Genomic DNA, 21,290 nt, shown 5'->3' with positions numbered 1-21,290 from the left:
CATTCAATATCGCCTCCCCCAACATGCCTTGGATAGACCCGATGTATCTAACATGGCGTTAACCAAATCTGTTAGAGTACGGTTCTTTCTTTCGGCCACCCCATTTGGCTGAGGTGAGTAGGGAGGCGTCCTCTCATGGATGATAGAATGTTCCACACAAAAAGAATCAAACTCGTTGGAAAAATACTCTCCACCACGATCAGACCTTAGCCGCTTGATCTTTCGATCTAGTTGGTTTTCTGTTTCAGCTTTAAAGATTTTGAAGTGATTAAGAGCTTCATCTTTAGATTTCAGGAGGTACACATAACAATATTGAGTAGAGTCATCAATTAAGGGCATGAAGTATCTTTTCCCTCCTTTTGTCAATTCACCATTCATTTCACAAAGATCCGAATGTATAAGCTCCAGCGGTGCCAAGTCTCTTGCCTCCGCAGTCTTGTGAGACTTACGTGGTTTCTTAGCTTGCACACATACTTGGCACTTGGGCACTTGGATTTCTTGACAATAGCGAATTTCGGAATTATATTCATATTCGCTAGCCGCGTCATGCACCCAAAATTAATATGACAAAATCGTGAATGTCAAATATCGGACTCACTATCATTGGCAACATGATTAATAATTTGAGTACATAAGTATGACAAAGATAAGCGGAACAAGACTCCGCACACATAGCCTTTTCCAACAAATTGTCCACACTTGGAAATTACAACTTTATTGGACTCAAAAACCAACTTAAAACCATCTCGACATAGAAGAGATCCGCTAACGAGATTCTTATTAATGGAGGGAACGTGCTGCACATTCTTCAGCTAGATGGTCTTTCCCGAAGTAAACTTCAGATCCACCGTACCAACACCACGAACAGAAGCACGTGAGCCGTTTCCCATCAGCACGGAGGAAGTCCTTGCAACCTGATAAGAAGAAAACATAGAAACATCAGAACATACATGTGTATTGGCTCCGGTGTCTATCCACCAATCAGGAGAATTACATACTGAAAGGACAGTACGAGAAATACTGTACCCAACGTCCTTCATCTCAGTATCAACGCCAATAACAACATTTGCGGACTTGCCATTGTTCCCACGCCGATCATGGCGTTCTGGGCAATCAGGAGCCCAATATCCAGGAGTGCCACAAACATGGCAGTTCCCTTTCTTCTTATAAGGAGTCTTCCTCTTGAAGTTGGTTGAGTTAGAGGCTTTGTTCTTCTCGTCAAACTTGCCTTTTCCATTGTTCTTATTCTTAGACTTGTGAGATTGGAAGTTCTTCTTCTGTACCACATTGGCACTAGAACTTCCCTCAAAAGTACGAACGCGTGTGTCCTTTGCTCTCGCCTTCTCTTCCACATGAAGCGAGCCAATGAGATCCGAAACGGAAAACTCTTGTCTCTTATGTTTCAGAGAAGTAGCAAAGTTCCTCCACGAAGGAGGAGGCTTTGCAATAATGCCACCGGCCACAAATTTGTCCGGTAAGGTACACTTAAACCGCTCAAGTTCTTTGGCAAGGGACTGAATCTCATGAGCCTGCTCAACCAGGGAGCGCTCATCAGTCATCTTGTAGTCATAGTATTGCTCCATGACATACAATTCAGTGCCAGCGTCCGAGACCCCAAATTTGGCCTTGAGCGCATCCCACGCATCTTTACCGTGGTCGAAAGCCATGTACGGGTCAACAATGTTGTCCCCAAGAATGCTGAACAAAGCCGCCCTAAACATGGCGTCGACCTTCTCAAACTTTTCCTGCTCCTCTGCAGAAAGAGGTCCCTCAGTTCTAGCATCTGTGGCGCTAAAACAGCCTAGGTTTGTAAACCATAGAACTGCCTTTGAATTGATTTGCCTAAAATCAGGTTTTTGGATTGTTGAACTTATATAAGCAAATATCCATATGAAATAATCCGTACAAGTAATTGATAAATCATGACTATGAAAACAACAAATAAACTAATCATGCATAGTAAGATAGATGAACAGATCACATCTAAACAAGACAAACCGATCGCATCTACCACAGAAACTAGAAGAAGAGACTCTAACAGAAACTGAAAGAGAAACGACAAGATCACATACTTTGCAGCAGCGTTGTTGTCGCCCATGTTGAGGTTGTCGAAGAAGTCGCTGAGGCCTGGGAAGAAGTTATCGGTGTGGAGGAACCCGTCGTCCGATGATGACGTCATGATGCCAGTAGTCGCGCCGGAGCGCTCCCCAAAAACCTGATTGCCCCTCACCCGTACAGGTTAACGAGAGGCAGGGTTCCGGAGGCCTACTGTCCCGGCAGTCGGTGCACGCCGACGGACAGGATGAGGAAGACGAATGCGGCGGCGCAATGAACTGGAAACTGGTAGTCGCGTATGTGTCTCGTACATGCTAGGGTAGTGCGTCCGCGCTTATATAGTGCGGTTCGGGAAGGTCGTGAGGCGCAGCCCACTTACGAGTCCACGATCCAGAAAAACCGGAATGAAACGGCTGAGTTAACGCGTCCGTTAATGACTCATAATTATAATTGATTACACAATTAATTTCGAAAACAGCAAAAAGATAAGCTCGGCTCGGCGAGATTCCCACAACCCACGGCGCGTCGTGACATGTGTGACGAGGCGAGGCGGTGGAGGAGGAGGAGTGCGCGAGGGCTCTCTCTCTTCTCACTCACTTACTAGGACTAGAACAATCCACCTTATATATCACTCCAACTCTCTCCCAACTAACAATGTGGGACTAAACTTTAGTCCCCACTAGTGCTGCCACTGATTTTTGGGATGGACCATATGAGTTTCAGATTTTAATAATAGATCATGGGCCAAATACCAAATGCCCAAAAATTCCAGCAGACACAACAACTACGCCAAAGTTATTGACCTCTATCCATTTTTTTATCGATTCATGGTGGCAACGTCATAATATTCGTGAGAACTATGGGGGTGCAATGATAGAAAACCCAAATAAACACCTCTCAAAAAAAAAAGAAAACCCAAATAAATACACTTGTGTGATATCGTGAAAGAAATTGCTGCCCGTGGAGAGTCAGTCACTGACTCAATGTTCTTCTCAAAAGGAAAATCATGTGATATCATGAAGCGGCCACAATCTCTTTGTTTGATTTGTACATCTTGACTTTTCGTAAAAAGTATGACCAGAATATAACTGTATGATATCATGCTTTCTTACATCCTGGATGGGAGAAAAATTGTATCGTCCAAGGAGTAACAAATCTTGTTGAACGCCGCGACGTGATCCTCAGACAGGGCCACAATGATGTCGACGGCGCCGTCTGCCATGGGCGATGGCACTAAGATGATCACTCCCTCTTTATGCATGTCCGGCTTGAGGAGCGCGGAAGGCGGCCCGGTGCCAAAGTCGGCCTGATGCAGCTTGAGCCCCAGCCAGCTCGCCACCTCTATGTCCGGACAGAGCACCGTGTCGACAGTAGACGTCGCCGCAACGAGCTCCTCATCGGCCGCCAACCTGCCAAAGTCCACGAACGACTGGATGTACTCCTCGTCGATGCGGGCCACGGCGTCGCGGATGGCGCCGACCACGTCGCCGTAGCTGAGGCCCAGCACGTCCTTGACCTGGAGTCTAGGGAATGCCCAAAGCACCATGTTCCCGAAGAAGTCCATGGGGACGCGAGGTTTGGCCCTGCCCCTGCAGTCCACGGCCACCCTCAGCTGCGTGAACACCTCCGGGTTCAGGCACCGCGCCGCCGTGATCCGCTTCCAGACGTGCGCGAGGAGACACTGGAACGTGCTGCAACGGGCGCCAACACTTGATTTCAGCTCGGCGATGAACTCCGCCGGGAAGTGCACGGTGATGCTCTTGATCTTGTCCTTGTCCACCGGTAGGACGGCGCGGGAGCTGCTGCGGTTAGCTTCTCGCCTGAACTCGATGGAGCCGTGGTCGAACACGGGCGCCGGCGTACTGCGAGGCACGGCTGTGGACGCACGATCAAGGAAAGGGGAAGGCGCCACAAAGTCCTTGCCCTCGCGCACAGCTCTTGACCACACGGCGTAGAAGGTGCCCATGGTGTTGGAATTCACCCACGGATCAATCACATGAAACTACACGAACACACGTAAACACAAAGTTTATCGCCAAGGGCACATATCGTGCCCTCTATTCTTTTCTTTATTTATGTTTTCTCAACTCACAATACAAACTTATGACCTTGGCCTGCTTATATACACGCAAGTCATCCTAACTATGTCCACGATCCGTAAGTTGCAAACCGACCCAGAAGACTAGTACTAAACCTACACGGACAAGACCCTTAGACATACCTAATTAACTAGCTGATTCTAAACTCTAACACGTATAGGACTATGAGTCTATGACTTGGAAAAACACACATACTGCTTGTCCAAACCGGACACCACTAAACCTACTAGTAATAGGACACACATAGTGTCCTAGACCAACTCAACTAACGCGATAGACTACGTGGAAAATAACCCAAACTTGAATAGTTTAGATTATTTCCAACAATCTCTCCCTAATCTAAACTTGTCGTCTCCTTGTACTTCTTCTGGTCTTGACTCCTTGCAGATTCGCGGCTCGTCGACTCAACTCCAACGCATGATCCGGACTACCAGCCCACACGGTCGCATCTACGCGTGCAACGTGCAAGACTGGACACACCATCAGTCTTCACGTCGTTACTAATTTAACTGGTCACTGTCCCACTACACGCCAAGCTTGATCTTCTCACCGAGACACGCAGATGGCCTCCTCGCCAACTTGTCTTCGCTCACGTCGATCCTTGCTCCCGGGCAATTCCTCGAACGTGACGCGCTTCAACTGCAACGGACCCTCACAGAGACGAGCACTTGGACACAACGTCGACTCACACAGACGATGACAACGACGACCGCACGTATAGACGTGCACACACTTGACTCTTTGACTCATCGGACTCCTCCGAAGACGACCTTGACGAAACTCCCGGATGATGATCTTGATGAGACTCCCGTACCACACCTCGGCACCACCTCTCCCATCAACGATCATCCACCACCTCGCCTCGCCAATGACAACACACTATCAACCCTTCCGTGTTGCTCCACCGAGCAACGATCGCCCGCCGCCTCGCTAACAACAGCGCGATGCCTGCTCCACCCAGCCGCTTCGCTGAGCGACGGTCGCCTGCCCCGAGGCGCTAGTAGGGTCGCCTCCCCGGGGCAAGCGTGGCTTCAAATCTTGGACCTCGCTCTGATACCAATTGTTGGAATTCACCCACGGATCAATCACATGAAACTACACGAACACACGTAAACACAAAGTTTATCGCCAAGGGCACATATCGTGCCCTCTATTCTTTTCTTTATTTATGTTTTCTCAACTCACAATACAAACTTATGACCTTGGCCTGCTTATATACACGCAAGTCATCCTAACTATGTCCACGATCCGTAAGTTGCAAACCGACCCAGAAGACTAGTACTAAACCTACACGGACAAGACCCTTAGACATACCTAATTAACTAGCTGATTCTAAACTCTAACACGTATAGGACTATGAGTCTATGACTTGGAAAAACACACATACTGCTTGTCCAAACCGGACACCACTAAACCTACTAGTAATAGGACACACATAGTGTCCTAGACCAACTCAACTAACGCGATAGACTACGTGGAAAATAACCCAAACTTGAATAGTTTAGATTATTTCCAACACATGGAGTGTCCGTCGGCGGTGTGGTGGTGGCAGGAAGAGCCAATCACGAGGCCGCCGCACTTGTACCGGTTCAGCTTGATCTGCAGCAGCGCCGCGTCGACCTTCTCCTGTCGTGTCTGCAGAAACAACAGTCAGTGGTAGCTAACGATTTCACTGAATTGTAGTAAAGCAAGGCGCAATCAAGTTACCTCAGGCGGCGTCGGATAGAGGTCGTCGGGGACGTTTGCGGCGCCGGGGAACACATCTGCCAGGTCGGTCGGCATGGTGGCCTCGATCACAAGGACGCCCTCGTTGTTGATGTGGAGAAACGGCCGGCCGTGACCGTCGACGGCGAGGCGCCCCGCGAAGTGTGGGTACAGCGCGACAGCCCTGAGTAGTCCCTCCTTGAGCGCATCGTTGGACGGTGCCGGCGCAGGGTACACGCGCACGGCCGAGACAAACTTGTCCGAGGCGGCGCGGTCGAAGACGGTCAGCGGGACCTTCTCCCCGGCGAGAGGGTGCGCGGCGGAGTATGCTGGCTTCAGCATCATGCGGCTCGTAATCTCCATCAATTGTAGCCTCTACCTATGCTTACGCTGACCGTAAGCTGGAGTAAACAGCGGGCTTTGTTCAGGTCAGAGTATGTACTGTATCTTGTTCAGGTCAGAGTACGTACCTTGAGGAAAACCCCCACGTTATCTTGTAGATATTAAATTATACTAACTCTACTCATCTGTCTGTTAGTATAAGACACTTTAAATATTTGAAAGTAGACTACATATAAATTAAAATGAGTGAACCGAACGTAGTATTAAAATTGACTAGATACAAAGTAAGGTGACGAATCATGGCGTAGTGCAGGTTGATGCAACAGCCAGCGCGTCCCCTGTCGTAGGCTAATAATTACCCGATTTCTAATTGTTGCCAGGGCACTCTATTGTCTTCCACAGTGCTCTCCGGTCATGTCCGTCGGATCTCCATCTAACGCTTCATCTGAAGCGGTGGTTGATTTGGGAATCATGTGCGGCACGTGGCCAGCCTGTAAAGGCAATAAATCAGCATCCTAGTATTCGAGCGATGTCTTCGTCTGCAAATCCGCATCTCGTCTCCCCAAGGCTAGAAACTGGATGCCGCGGTGATGCTCATCCCATGGCGGCCGCCCGGCCCTGACGTGCTCGACCACCGCTGGCGACTTACCAGCGCGGCCCGGAACGACGACCTCCGCCGGGGACTCACCAGCCCGGCCCGGCGCGCACGAGCTCCCGACGGGCGCACCGCGATGGAGGCGTGCACGAGCTCGGATGCTGTTACCTTCTTCCAGACATCCAGTCTCCCGCAGCCTATCCTAGCCCAGGTGAATCTGGATCCGCTCGATTTGAGAAGTAATTTGGGATGTAGATTTTTCATCTAGTATTGGACGAGCTGTCATGCTGGTTGTAAGTTTGGTATTCCGGGTTGTACTTTCCTGCTCTTTTTTTTCTCAATTCTGTAAGTAAAGGTATTTGGATGTAAGAATAGTGATTTTTCTCTCAATTACGGGTCTAGTTTTGTAACCGGATGTATTTCCCACCTTCTTTCTACATCCAGATTGATGAAAAATTTCACCTGTTTTCTCCCAATTTTAGATGAAATTTTAGGTATTTGGATGTATTTTTAAATATTTTTCTACATCTAGAATGTTTGAATGGATCAAAGGTAAACACTAGTATTCTTTTGTGATCTCAGGTTTGGTTAATGTGGATGTAACTTTATCTTTTTTCTTCATCGATCAAGTGAATTTTTTACGGGGCAGCTCCCTCCCTCTTTTATTCTTGTCAAGAACTTGCCTACAGCATAGGAAACGAGAATGCTGTTCTCTACAGTTCGCGTGCCGACCCGGTCAGTACGGTACGAGAAATGTGTGGGATTAGGATTTCTGTTTCTGGAAACGCGGGCGTACCGAACTAATTTATTTCCTAATCTGGGTGGGGCACTCCGGTAGACTAACCGGTGCTATAGCACCGCGTAGCAGCGTCCTAATAATTAAGTACCCATGCGGAGATCATTTCTCTTTGTTTAGATTGGGCCATTTTTCTTTGCTGTTCTTCCAGGGAGAGCAGGCAGCTAAAATATTACTCCCTCAGATTATAAAAAGATATATATCTTAACTTTGATAAATTAAGATGTACCTACATGTTAAAATGGTTCCAGATAGATCTAAATTTTAGTGAAGTCGAGACATTTATTATAGATGAAAGGAGTATGTATTATGAGTATATGAACAATAGAAATGCATCCATGTTCATGGGTAGCAAGCACCCATGACATTCTAAAAAATATATAGTAATTTTTAAAAGGGCAAAAAAATCCAAAAAAAATTAAGACCCAAAAATGATAAAGTATTATACTCGTATAGAAATGTTTGGCTTGAAATGATTCTCATGGTATCCTGGTAGAAAAAACAAAATCAAACAAGTCCAATGTCCATGTACTATTCACGCTATATTAGTCATAAATTTATCTTTTTCCCCAGGATATCATGGGCATCATTTCGAGCCAAATATTTTTATACGAATATAATACTTGATCATCTTTCGTTTTCAGGGAGAATTCTTATTTTTTTTCAACATTTGGAATTACCACAAATTTTGATGTTTCTGGGGGGTATATAGCACCCTTGAGTAAGAAATTCGCATCCACATGGACTATAACTTTTTGGACTACTATATGTTTCCATCTTTAAAAAATCATTATCTGTCCTGACCGTCCGTGAAGTGCTGCAGGTTGTTTGATTTTGGTTGTTGAAACGTAAATCTATATGTTGGGGTTGGGGTCGGGGGTCGGGGGTCGGATTAGTCTTGTATTTTGTATTTTTCGGAGTTGGTGAGTTACTTTGGAGAACACATTAACCCTTGTCTTTCCGACTATCTCTACTATTAAATTTGGATCCGTGTGTTCGTACGCGTACGTCGCACCATCGAACGACCTCGCTACCGAACGGGCCAAGCGGGCCAGGTCCAAATTAGATATAGGTATAGAATAGCCCTCGACCCTATCCACTTCCCGATTGCCTCCCAGGATCCCATCGTGGCCCTGCTCCGCCATCGGCCGGCTCAACGACGCGCAGCACCCCCTGCGCCGATGGTGCGCTTCGGCCAACCAGCGTCGAAGAGCGAGTTATCCTCGACAGCCTCAATGGACTGCCGCTGGCAAGCGCCGACGAGCTCTCCCTATTTTCTCGTCATCGACTGCAGCAGACTGCCGCCGGCAAGTGCGGCCTCCACCGCGCGTCCCCTCCTCCCCATTTTCCTCGTCAAAAGCGCGGGTGTCTACGGCGAGGGAGGCCTCCCCCGCGCGACAACGCCTCCCTCCATCTGACTGAAGCCAACAGCTGATGGTGCATCGCTGCAACCCAGTCGATTTATCATCGATCTGGCTGGAGTAAGCAGCATACGACTGTGACTACGCTGACGGGAAGCAGGACCTGGACGAAAGCGGGGGTGACGACTACATGGATGGAAAGCAGCGGCAGAACCTGGACATAGCCACCGCGGCGGCATCCATTGACGCGAGTTGGAGGTAGTGGAACAGGTGCTCAGCCACAGTGCGATGGCTTGGAGCAGATGCGTGAGAGAAGTTGATGGTGTTACAATTCACACTCTAATCAACGCCGACTCTGATTGAATAAAGTCCGGCGCTCCGCATGCATCAACGAGGCTAGACATATAATTGATTTTCTACCCGCTGTAAAGAAAATACAACATGTCAAGAAAGGGTTCAGTGATGTTTCTTCCTTTGCGTGTTGAATATAGTGTGGCATAACTGAAAGTGTTAGCATGTGATCTTTTAAGCTATGGCTATTAAAAAAAATTATGTGCGTGCAAAGTTAATATAGTACAAATGACATATTGAAACCTGAAGCCCCTTCATTTTTGGGGTCAATTTTCTTGCTTATGTGGAGTGATTATAGGATTCACTGAAAGTTGCACATTGATGTTTTATGATATCTCGATTAACATTATATCGCTGCAGGACAAAAAAGGAATTTCTGGAAGAAAAGAGAGCATTGATGTCTATCTGGCACGTGTCGTCGCCTGCAGTACGATAATTACTGTATCGGTATAGTAATGACCTTCATCTTCCGTTCAATTGCATCCAACAACTTATAGCTAACTAGGCAATGGCTTACAACAATTCGCATAGTTTAACAATGGGCATTAGCGTCTGCGAATTAGTGTACACACTAGGCAAGAAAAATCATGTTCATTTGATTTATCTAAAATTGTCTAGGGTAACTAAATATTATGCAATATTATGCATCTTTAATAGAGCATGTATATTTTACAAGTCATAAGTCATGAAATTACTAGAATATTATTGTTATTACGATTCCGTAGCGAAGCACGGGCAGTGTGCTAGTTCTGTGTAAAGTGGTGTTAACCAATGAAAGTTTTGTTTGGATGTGTTCGGGGAGTGGGTGATAACGAATATAAAGTCTTTAAATAATATAAAGCAGATTTGGCGATCAAGATTTACATTTCAACAACCGGGCGGCAACGCCGGCGGCAGGGACCTATCCGAGCGCATACGCGGTGGCGTCAGTTTCGGGCGGCGACGGCGCGTGGCCCGGCGGTGAGGTACTGCAGGTTCCCGGTGGTGTGCACGGTCGACGACAACAACCTGGCTCGGCCGCCTCTTATCGGAGGCGCTCCTGCAGGGCGACAGTGAGCTCCAGGCCGGCTTGGGCCGAGTTGGGCTTGGGCGGGCCGGCATTTCTAGCGGCGGTTGCACGCATGCGGAGTGGTGGCGTTGGTTGCCCATGGCCGCTACGGCTGGCTAGCACCGCCGCTACGGCTGGCTAGCACCGAGGTGGTGCAGGCAGCGGCGGTGTAGGCTTCAGTGGCCATGGTGGTGCCGATGGTGGGCGGCGCCCTTCTCCTACACCGGTGTTTTCTCTCCTCTCGACGGTAGTGGCGCAAACCAGCGGCTATCATCTTTTCCCTTTCATCTCCAGTCCTTCTTCGGGCAGTCTTGTGGTCATGGTGTTCAGCCGGAGCGAAAGCCCGGCTAGGCGGAGTCCAAGCAGAGCATGGCGACGCCTGCGGGCGCCGTTTCCTTCTTGAAGGCGTGCTCATGGCCTTCACCGTGCCCCCTCCTATCAGATTCTGGTGGAAAACCTAGGTACGATGATCAGACCGGGTGGCGGCGGCACCACGATGTCATCATCTTTTTGAAGACGTCGTCTTGGACATCAGGGGAGTGGCCGATGCGACATTTGGAGTCTGCGGGCATTGATGCGCTACCGGTGTTGGCTGCTACCCTGAGCTTGCGCTTTAGGGGCGCAATGTACGGCATGGCGGCACTTCCTCCTTGGCATTTTCCCCGAGTCCATCCGGACCCTGCCTCCTCCTCACCGACTCTCTAGGCTTATGAGGGGATGTATGTTTGTCCGGTTGTCTTGGAGTCGAGAACATGCCATGGGGTGTCTTGCTTGGTTCGTGACGCAATCCTGAGGCCTTCTGCTCCTCTTATCACCACTCGTGGTGGGCAAGGCGAGTCGCTTATCATTGGGTTTGTAGAGGGTGTGTTGTCTACCGCTTGGCGGTGTATCGTGGTGTAACGTTGTACCATGGAGTACCGTTGTATCGTGGAGTGGAGTTGTAGGCTTTGTGCCGTTGTTTCGGCCGTCTTGGCCTTTCTTCTATATGATCGATACACCTTTCAGGGTGTATTCTTGAAAAAATCACAGCAACTCCCTGATTAATGTTAACTCCGCTATCCCGTTAACTTGCAAAACCTACATTCCATTGCCAATATGAAGCAATTTAACTTTCTTTTCTGTTTCCTTCTCTACCATAACTCTCTACTTTGAAAAAGCATCAAATATATCAAATTTATGTTTCAAAAAGAAAGACCACATTTTTTTGGAGTAATCATCAATGATAGTAAGCATTTAATTTGCACCACCACGAGAATTCTTGTGGGAAAATCCCCATACATCAACATGCACATAATCTAAAATCCCTCTGATGATATGAACAGAAGCATTGAATTCGAACATAATTTACCGAATGATTTTTTCAACCTGAATTTGAATTCAATTTTTTTTTTATAAAGTTACGAGTGGTGTAGTGGTAAGGATCGTGCCTATCAAAAGGTCACGTCCTGAGTATATATTGATCAGTATAGCTCGGTTACAATGAGATACAAAGGCACACGTCATGGGCTTATTCAGCTGTATACAACAAGAACAAGAATCAACCTACACCTATCCTAGCTAGTTAGTAAGCTAACCGTGAAGTATACAGAGTTTATCACCATCTCTCAATCTCTACTGGCTCCATAAGGTTGAGATTATGTCGACATGCCTCAAACACAGGTAATGCAAGAGGCTTCGGGAATATATCACCTATTTGATCCTTAGTAGAAATAAACTTGATTTGAAGTTGCCTTGGGCTATCCTTTCTCTTACAAAGTTATAATCAACTTCAATATGTTTAGTACGGGCATGAAAGACTGGATTTAATGATAAATATATAATTCCAATATTATCACACCACAATATAGGTACTCGACCATGTGATATACCCAATTCTCGCATAAGAGATTCCACCCAAATAATCTCATCTGTTGCAGTTTCTAGTACCTTATACTCAGACTAGGTACTAGATCGTGACAAATTGGCCTTCTTACGCGCATTCCAGGCGATCAAGTTACCTCCATAAAAGAGAGCATATCCCCCGGTGGATCGCCCGTCGTTAGAATTACCAGCCTAGTCTGCATCAAAGAAGGGCGTAAGTCGAAGAGTCAATCCATGTGAAACAGTGAGTCGAACATATCGAAGAATGCGCTTAACAGCTGTCCAATAAGGATCTCTAGGAGCATGCAAGAACTGACAGACTTTGTTGACATCAAAGGAAAAATTTGGTCATGTGAGAGTAAGTTACTGTAAATCTCCAACGACACTACGATAGCGAGTAGCGTCATCAGCAGATAGGAGAACACCCTCATGTGCAGAATTGTCAACAATAGTCATCGGAGTAGAAGCTGGGGTACACTTGAGCATACCAACACGCTGAAGAAGCTTCATAGCATATTTTTTCTGAGTAAGTATAAGGCCGGAAGACTGATAATGTACCTCAATACCAAGGGAATAGTGAAGATCACAAAGATCTTTGACAGCAAACTCAGTATGCATCTCACAAATCAGCTTAGGAGTAGCTGATGTAGAGGAACTGATCACAATGATATCATCAACATAAAACAGTACAAACATAGTGAGATCAGGCCTAGTCAGAATGAATAGTGAAGTATCAGTGGTAGAAGCACGAAAATCAAGAGAGCCAAGCACAGAACTGAGGCGAGCATGCCAAGCGAAGCTTGCTTAACTCCATAAATAGCCTTCTGAAGCTGACACAAATGTGGCGGTCGTGATGGATCCTCAAAACCTGTAGGTTGTCGCATAAACACCTCCTCCTCAAGTATACGTACCATTCGGATATTGTAACCACTGAAAAACAGATGTCGAGGCAGCATCTTCCCTTTCTCTCATTTCATCCTACCTGATGAATCGATCCTAAAATATCACCTTCAGCAGCTGTTAGTCTCTTTTTCCAGGTCATATTGTAGCTTTAATTCGCCTTTCATTCCCTCCTGCCTCGAGAAAAGAAAGGGAACTGCTTGCTGCCAATGGAGATTCCGGATACTTTTGCAATCTGAATATCCGAACGCTAGTTGGTTTGACAACCGGACTAAACGTGTCATCATAGTCCAGCTCATAACTCTGCCGAAATCCTTTAGCAACAAGGCTTTATAGCAATGAATAGATCCATCTGAATTTTTCTTGATTTTTTTTTGACGTAGAATTTTTCTTGATTTTAAACACCCACTTTGAATCAATCACATGTATACCCGGTCGGGGAGGAGCAAGCTGCCAGGTGTTATTCTTTATCATGCCAAGTATTCAGCAAGCAGATTCCTAGTAACTAGTCTAAAGAGCAGCACAAAGATCTTTGGGTTTAGACGCAATACGATCAGCCACATGAGCCATGCAGGTAACAGTCCAAGCTACCGTCCCATCTGAATGTTGTTTCGGCTGAGAAATCCCGACCGGTCGAGTAGGCTCAAGCGGATCCGGATTGGCTGGCCCAATTGCGAACAGTGTAGAGACGCAAGCTGGCGGCAAAACCTATTATCCGCTCATTGCGGACGTTATCTGGGACGCCGCTTAGGGAAGCCAGTTATGGGCCGGGCCCATCTAAGGAGACTGCTTCGTCCCCTTCAGGTTCTGTTTTTTCGTTGTTTCCTTTCCTTCAGAATTTAGGTTTTTTAACGATTTTATGTTCTCATGTTAAAAAAAGGGTTTTCTATTCAGTTTATTTCGAACCTATAAATTTTTCAATTTCGAACTTTTCAAAAATTTGTTCAGATTTAAAATTTGTTTAGATTTAAAATTTATTCAAATTTCGAAATTTGTTCAGACTATGAAATTTGTTCATATTCGAAATTTGTTCAGATTTCGTTTTTTATTTAAATATGCTCAGATTTGAATTTTGAACTTTTCTCAAATTTAAAAATTATTCAGATTTAAAAATTGTTCAAAATTAAAAATTGTTTAGATTTTGAAAAAGTTCAGTTTAAAAAAATGTTTACTTTGAAATTTGTTCATTCTAAAAAATGTTTACTCTTTTAAAAAATAATTATGAAAAATGTTCGGTTTTCTAAAACTTCAGATTTAAAATGCTTTACAAATGAAAAAAACAGAAAGAAAAAGATAACGAAAAAAGAGGAAGTACCTTTTATTGGGCCGCTGCAGGGAGGCCCATAAGCTGGTGCTTCAGGCGGGAGGGAGACTCGCTCCCGCTCAATGCGGGCAATAGGAGCTCCCCTGTCAAGCTGGCGAAGCAAAGACAATCTCCCTTTGTATAATAGGCCCACTTGAATGGGCTGGCGAGGCCGCAGATTCGAGGCCGAACGCATAGGCGTCCCAGGGCAATTCCTATACGCCGCAAAGGTCGGCCACCGTGAGGCGTCGCACACCCCGCCGCAGTACATGGGCCTGGGCCCATTGTTCGTGAATCTTGTTTTTTTCCCGGGATTTGCAGTTTTTTTTATGGTTTTTCCGGCTTTTCTGGGTTTCTGTCTGGATTTTGGGATTTCAAAAATTGTTTGTTTTCAAAAACTGTTCATATTCAAAAAAATTCAAATGCAAAAAATGTTCAGATTCGAATATTTTGATCAGATTCGAAAACTGTTCAGATTCATAAATTGATGAGATTCAAAAAGCTGATGGAATTCGAAAAAGGTTCAAATTTTTTAAAAATTAATTTTTTTGATATTTGAAAATTGTTCAAAACAATCACATTCGAAGAAATTCAAAAATATTAAATTTTTAAAAAAGTTGAGATTCAGAATTTATTGATGTTCAAAAATTGTTTAAAATGTTCGAATCCAGAAAAAACTCAATAGTGAACGTAAGTGGGAAAAGAAAAGAGAATCAGCTCGTCCACGATCGCTAGCTAAATGTGCCAAGCCCATTTCATTATGTCAGCACCCCGTCCGAGGGGGGCGCTGATACGTCCATTTTGCATCACTATTTTATATCATAATTTACTGTTATTCATTGATATATTTTATATTTAGAGATTATACTTATGTTATTTCACCTATTTTGCATGTTTCATTATTATTGGAGAATCACTCATCGGAGTCAGAATTCTGCTGGAAAAAGCACCGTCAGGATACAATATTTCTGAAGATCAACAATTGACGGAAAATATACCGAAGCTCTTATTTTTCCAGAAGACGGAGCCAACCAAAAGGGGAGGCCGAGGAGGGCCGCCATGGGCCCTCCCATAGGCCGGCGCGGGCTCCACCCTGGCCGCGCCGCCATGTGGGGAGGGGGCCCATGACCCCCCTCGGCCATCTCTCCTTCGCGTACTTCATCTCCCGAAAACCCTAAGCTGCGGGGGATCATCGAGAATAGACACAGCCGCCTCTGCGGGGCGGAAAATACCAGAGAGAAAAGCGCTCTCCGGCAGGCTGAAATCTGCTGGGCAAATTCCCTCCCGAAGGGGGAAATCGTCGCCATCGTCACCGCCATCGAGCTGGACTTCATTGGGATCATCATCACCATCATCTCCACCGCCGACACCATCATCTCCAGCGCTGCACCTCGTCTCCGTTGTAACATCTAGGGTTGAATCTTGATTATTTCATAGGGGAAACTCTCCCGGTATTGATTACTCGTTGTTATTGATGCTATTGAGTGAAACCATTGAACCAATGTTTATGTTCAGATTGTTATTCATCATCATATCACCTCTGATCATGTTCCATATGATGTCTTGTGAGTAGTTCGTTTAGTTCTTGAGGACATGGGTGAAGTCTAAATGTTAGTAGTGAACTATGTTGAGTAATATTTAATGGTTTGATATTTAAGTTGTGGTGTTATTCTTCTAGTGGTGTCATGTGAACGTCGACTACATGATACTTCACCTTTATGGGCATAGGGGAATGCATCTTGTATTCGTTTGCTAATTGTGGGGTTGCCGGAGTGACAGCAACCTGAATACCCGTTGATATATCGATGCATGAGGGATAGCAGGATCTCAGAGTTTAAGGCTGTGGTTAGATTTATCTTAATTACTTTCTTGTATTTGCGGATGCTTGCAAGTGGTTTAATCACAAGTATGTATTAGTCCTAGGAAGGGCGGTGCATTAGCATAGGTTCACCCACACAACACTTATCAAAACAATGAAGATTAATCAACTATATGAAGCGAAAGCATTAGACTAAATTCCCGTGTGTCCTCAAGAACGTTTGGTAATCATAAGTAAACAAACCGGCTTGTCCTTTGTGTTAAAAAGGATTGGGCCACTCGCTGCAATTATTACTCTCGCATTTTACTTAATTGTATTTTATTTATTTGCTATATCAAAACCCCCTGAATATTTGTCTGTGAGCATTTACAGTGAATCCTTCATCGAAACTGCTTGTCAACACCTTCTGCTCCTCGTTGGGTTCGACACTCTTATTTATCGAAAGTACTACGATACACCCACTATACTTGTGGGTCATCAGGCGCCCTATTCCCCGCTCGCTTTCGGGAATAATTGATACGTCTCCGACGTATCGATAATTTCTTATGTTCTATGCCATATTATTGATGATACCTACATGTTTTATGCACACTTTATGTCATATTCGTGCATTTTCTGGAACTAACCTATTAACAAGATGCCGAAGTGCCGATTGCTTGTTTTCTGCTGTTTTTGGTTTCGAAATCCTAGTAAGGAAATATTCTCGGAATTGGACGAAATCAACGCCCGGGGGCCTATTTTTCCACGAAGCTTCCGGAAGTCCGAAGACGAGACGAAGAGGGGCCACGGGGTGGCCAAACCCTAGGGCGGCGCGGCCCCACCCCCGGCCGCGCCGGCCTATGGTGTGGGCCCCCGTGCCGCCTCTTGACTTGCCCTTCCGCCTACTTAAAGCCTCCGTGACGAAACCCCCGGTACCGAGAGCCACGATACGGAAAACCTTACTGAGACGCCGCCGCCGCCGATCCCATCTCGGGGGATCCAGGAGATCGCCTCCGGCACCCTGCCGGAGAGGGGAATCATCTCCCGGAGGACTCTACACCGCCATGGTCGCCTCCGGAGTGATGAGTGAGTAGTTCACCCCTGGACTATGGGTCCATAGCAGTAGCTAGATGGTTGTCTTCTCCTCATTGTGCTTCATTGTTGGATCTTGTGAGCTGCCTAACATGATCAAGATCATCTATCCGTAATTCTATATGTTGTGTTTGTCGGGATCCGATGGATAGAGAATACTATGTCATGTTAATTATCAAGTTATTATACATGTGTTGTTTATGATCTTGCATGCTCTCCGTTTCTAGTAGAGGCTCTGGCCAAGTTTTTACTTTTAACTCCAAGAGGGAGTACTTATGCTCGATAGTGGGTTCATGCCCGCATTGACACCTGGGACAGTGAAAGAAAGTTCTAAGGTTGTGTTGTGCTGTTGCCACTAGGGATAAAACATTGGCGCTATGTCCGAGGATGTAGTTGTTGATTACATTACGCACCATACTTAATGCAATTGTCTGTTGTTTAGCAACTTAATACTGGAGGGGGTTCGGATGATAACCTCGAAGGTGGACTTTTTAGGCATAGATGCGGTTGGATGGCGGTCTATGTACTTTGTCGTAATGCCCAATTAAATCTCACTATACTTATCATGTCATGTATGTGCATTGTTATGCCCTCTCTATTTGTCAATTGCCCGACTGTAATTTGTTCACCCAACATGCTTTTATCCTATGGGAGAGACACCTCTAGTGAACTGTGGACCCCGGTCCATTCTTTTAATACTGAAATACAAATCTGCTGCAATACTTGTTTTTACTATTTTCTCTGCAAACAATCATCTTCCACACAATACGGTTAACCCTTTGTTACAGCAAGCCGGTGAGATTGACAACCTCACTCGTTTCGTTGGGGCAAAGTACTTTGGTTGTGTTGTGCAGGTTCCACGTTGGCGCCGGAATCTCCGGTGTTGCGCCGCACTACATCCCGCCGCCATCAACCTTCAACGTGCTTCTTGACTCCTACTCGGTTCGATTAAACCTTGGTTTCTTATCGAGGGAAACTTGCCGCTGTGCGCATCACACCTTCCTCTTGGGGTTCCCAACGGACGTGTCAACTACACGCATCAAGCAAATTTCCGGCGCCGTTGCCGGGGAGATCAAGACACGCTCGCAAGGGGAGTCTCCACTTCTCAATCTCTTTACTTTGTTTTTGTCTTGCTTTATTTTATTTACTACTTTGTTTGCTGCACTTATATCAAAATACAAAAAAATTAGTTGCTAGCTTTACTTTATTTACTGTCTTGTTTGCTATATCAAAAACACAAAAAAATTAGTTTACTTGCATTTACTTTATCTAGTTTGCTTTATTTACTATCGCTAAAATGAGTAATCCCGAAGTTGAAGTTCGTTCATTTAAGCAACAAGGGGGAGAATGTTTAAAAGATGCTTGGTATAGAATTAGTGATGCCCATAATAGGTGCAGTAAGAAACACTCCACTACTATTCTACTCAGGAATTTTTATGTTGGTATCTCTAGCTGGAATAGATATGTTCTTGATTGTCTCGCGGGAGGTAACTTCCTAGGTGCTCCCGCTTTAGAAGCTAGCTGCGTTATTGAGAGTTTATTTGGAACACCACCTGTTAATGAAACTAAAAGTGAAACCTCCCTTGAGGATGTTATAAAAAAATTGGAAACCATAGAGAAAAATTGTAGCGTTGAAACTAAATTGGAAATATTACTTGATAATACTGATAAACTTGATAAAATCCTAGGAGGAATTAATGAAAGAATTGCTACTCTAGAAACTTGTGCTATCCATGATAATCAAACCCATAGAATTGGTAAACTTGAAGAAGCTATGAGAAAATTGGGTTCAACTTTTTCTTCTCTTAAATTTAATGAGAAAGCTTATGTGGGTAAGGAGCAAAAATTCATGTATGTCTCTAAGGTGCCTAAACCAAAGAATTACTATAGGCCTAAAATTGATAAAACTCCCAACACCGCTGGTAATGATGTTGATGCTTCGTCTCTTGATGTTACTTGAGTTACACTTTCTGCGCCTAGCTGAAAGGCGTTAAAGAAAAGCGCTTACGGGAGACAACCCATGTTTTTACTACAGTACTTTGTTTTATATTTGTGTCTTGGAAGTTGTTTACTACTGTAGCAACCTCTCCTTATCTTAGTTTTATGTTTTGTTGTGCCAAGTAAAGTCTTTGATAGAAAAGTAAGTACTAGATTTGGATTACTGCGCAGTTTCAGAATTCTTTTTCTGTCACGAATCTGGGTCTATCTCCCTGTAGGTAGCTCAGAAAATTATGCCAATTTACGAGCATGATCCTCAGATATGTACGCAACTTTCATTCAATTTGAGCATTTTCGTTTGAGCAAGTCTGGTGGCCTAATAAAATCCATCTTTACGGATCTGTTCTGTTTTGACAGATTCTGTCTTTTATTTCGCATTGCCTCTTTTGCTATGTTGGATGAATTTCTTTGATACATTAATGTCCAGTAGCTTTATGCAATGTCCAGAAGTGTTAAGAATGATTGTGTCACCTCTGAACATATGAATTTTTATTATGCACTAACCCTCTAATGAGTTGTTTCGAGTTTGGTGTGGAGGAAGTTTTCAAGGATCAAGAGAGGAGTATGATGCAATATGATTAAGGAGAGTGAAAGCTCTAAGCTTGGGGATGCCCCGGTGGTTCACCCCTGCATATATTAAGAAGACTCAAGCGTCTAAGCTTGGGGATGCCCAAGGCATCCCCTTCTTCATCGACAACATTATCGAGTTCCTCCCTCGAAACTATATTTTTATTCGGCCACATCTTATGTACTTTGCTTGGAGCGTCGGTTTGTTTTTGTTTTTTGTTTTGTTTGAATAAAATGGATCCTAGCATTCACTTTATGGGAGAGAGACACGCTCCGTTGTTGCATATGGACAAATATGTCCTTAGGCTCTACTCATAGTATTCATGGCGAAGTTTCTCCTTCGTTAAATTGTTATATGGTTGGAATTGGAAAATGCTACATGTAGTAACTCTAAAATGTCTTGGATAATTTGATACTTGGCAATTGTTGTGCTCATGTTTAAGCTCTTGCATCATATACTTTGCACCCATTAATGAAGAAATACTTAGAGCTTGCTAATTTGGTTTGCATATTTGGTTTCTCTAGAGTCTAGATAACATCTAGTATTGAGTTTTGAACAACAAGGAAGACGGTATGGAGTCTTATAATGTTTACCATATGTCTTTTATGTGGGTTTTGCTGTACCGTTCATCCTTGTGTTTGTTTCAAATAACCTTGCTAGCCTAAATCTTGTATCGAGAGGGAATACTTCTCATGCATCCAAAATACTTGAGCCAACCACTATGCCATTTGTGTCCACCATACCTACCTACTACATGGTATTTATCCGCCATTCCAAAGTAAATTGCTTGAGTGCTACCTTTAAAATTCCATCATTCACCTTTGCAATATATAGCTCATGGGACAAATAGCTTAAAAACTATTGTAGTATTGAATATGTACTTATGCACTTTATCTCTTATTAAGTTGCTTGTTGAGCGATAACCATGTTTACGGGGACGCCATCAACTATTGTTGGATATCATGTGAGTTGCTATGCATGTCCGTCTTGTCCGAAGCAAGAGAGATCTACCACCTTCATGGTTGGAGCATGCATATTGTTAGAGAAGAACTTTGGGCCGCTAACTAAAGCCATGATTCATGGTGGAAGTTTCAGTTTGGACACATATCCTCAATCTCATATGAGAATAAAAATTGTTGCCACATGCTTATGCATTAAAGAGGAGTCCATTATCTGTTGTCCATGTTGTCCCGGTATGGATGTCTAAGTTGAGAATAATCGAAGCGAGAAATCCAAAATGCGAGCTTTCTCCTTAGACCTTTGTACGAGGCGGCATGGAGGTACCCCATTGTGACACTTGGTCAAAACATGTGCATTGCAAAGATCCGGTAGTCCAAGTTAATTAGGACAAGGTGCGGGCACTATTAGTATACTATGCATGAGACTTGCAACTTGTAAGATATAACTTTCATAACTCATA

The 21,290-nt window shown here is 44.7% G+C and overlaps 1 protein-coding gene across 1 annotated transcript; it reads right to left on the bottom strand.

The window, feature by feature from the left end:
* Positions 1-3,163: 3,163 nt before the first annotated feature.
* Positions 3,164-6,221, bottom strand: LOC124701051 (tryptamine benzoyltransferase 1-like). The gene is made up of 3 exons (XM_047233106.1): positions 5,862-6,221; positions 5,676-5,780; positions 3,164-4,024 (listed from the first exon to the last, which is right to left on the bottom strand). Exons 1-3 carry the CDS (start codon positions 6,219-6,221, stop codon positions 3,164-3,166), a joined length of 1,326 nt encoding a protein of 441 aa, XP_047089062.1.
* Between the last annotated feature and the right edge of the window lie 15,069 nt (positions 6,222-21,290).

Source organism: Lolium rigidum, chromosome 3 (assembly GCF_022539505.1).
Source record: "Lolium rigidum isolate FL_2022 chromosome 3, APGP_CSIRO_Lrig_0.1, whole genome shotgun sequence".
NCBI lineage: Eukaryota > Viridiplantae > Streptophyta > Magnoliopsida > Poales > Poaceae > Lolium > Lolium rigidum.
This window is presented reverse-complemented; position numbering and strand designations above follow the sequence as displayed.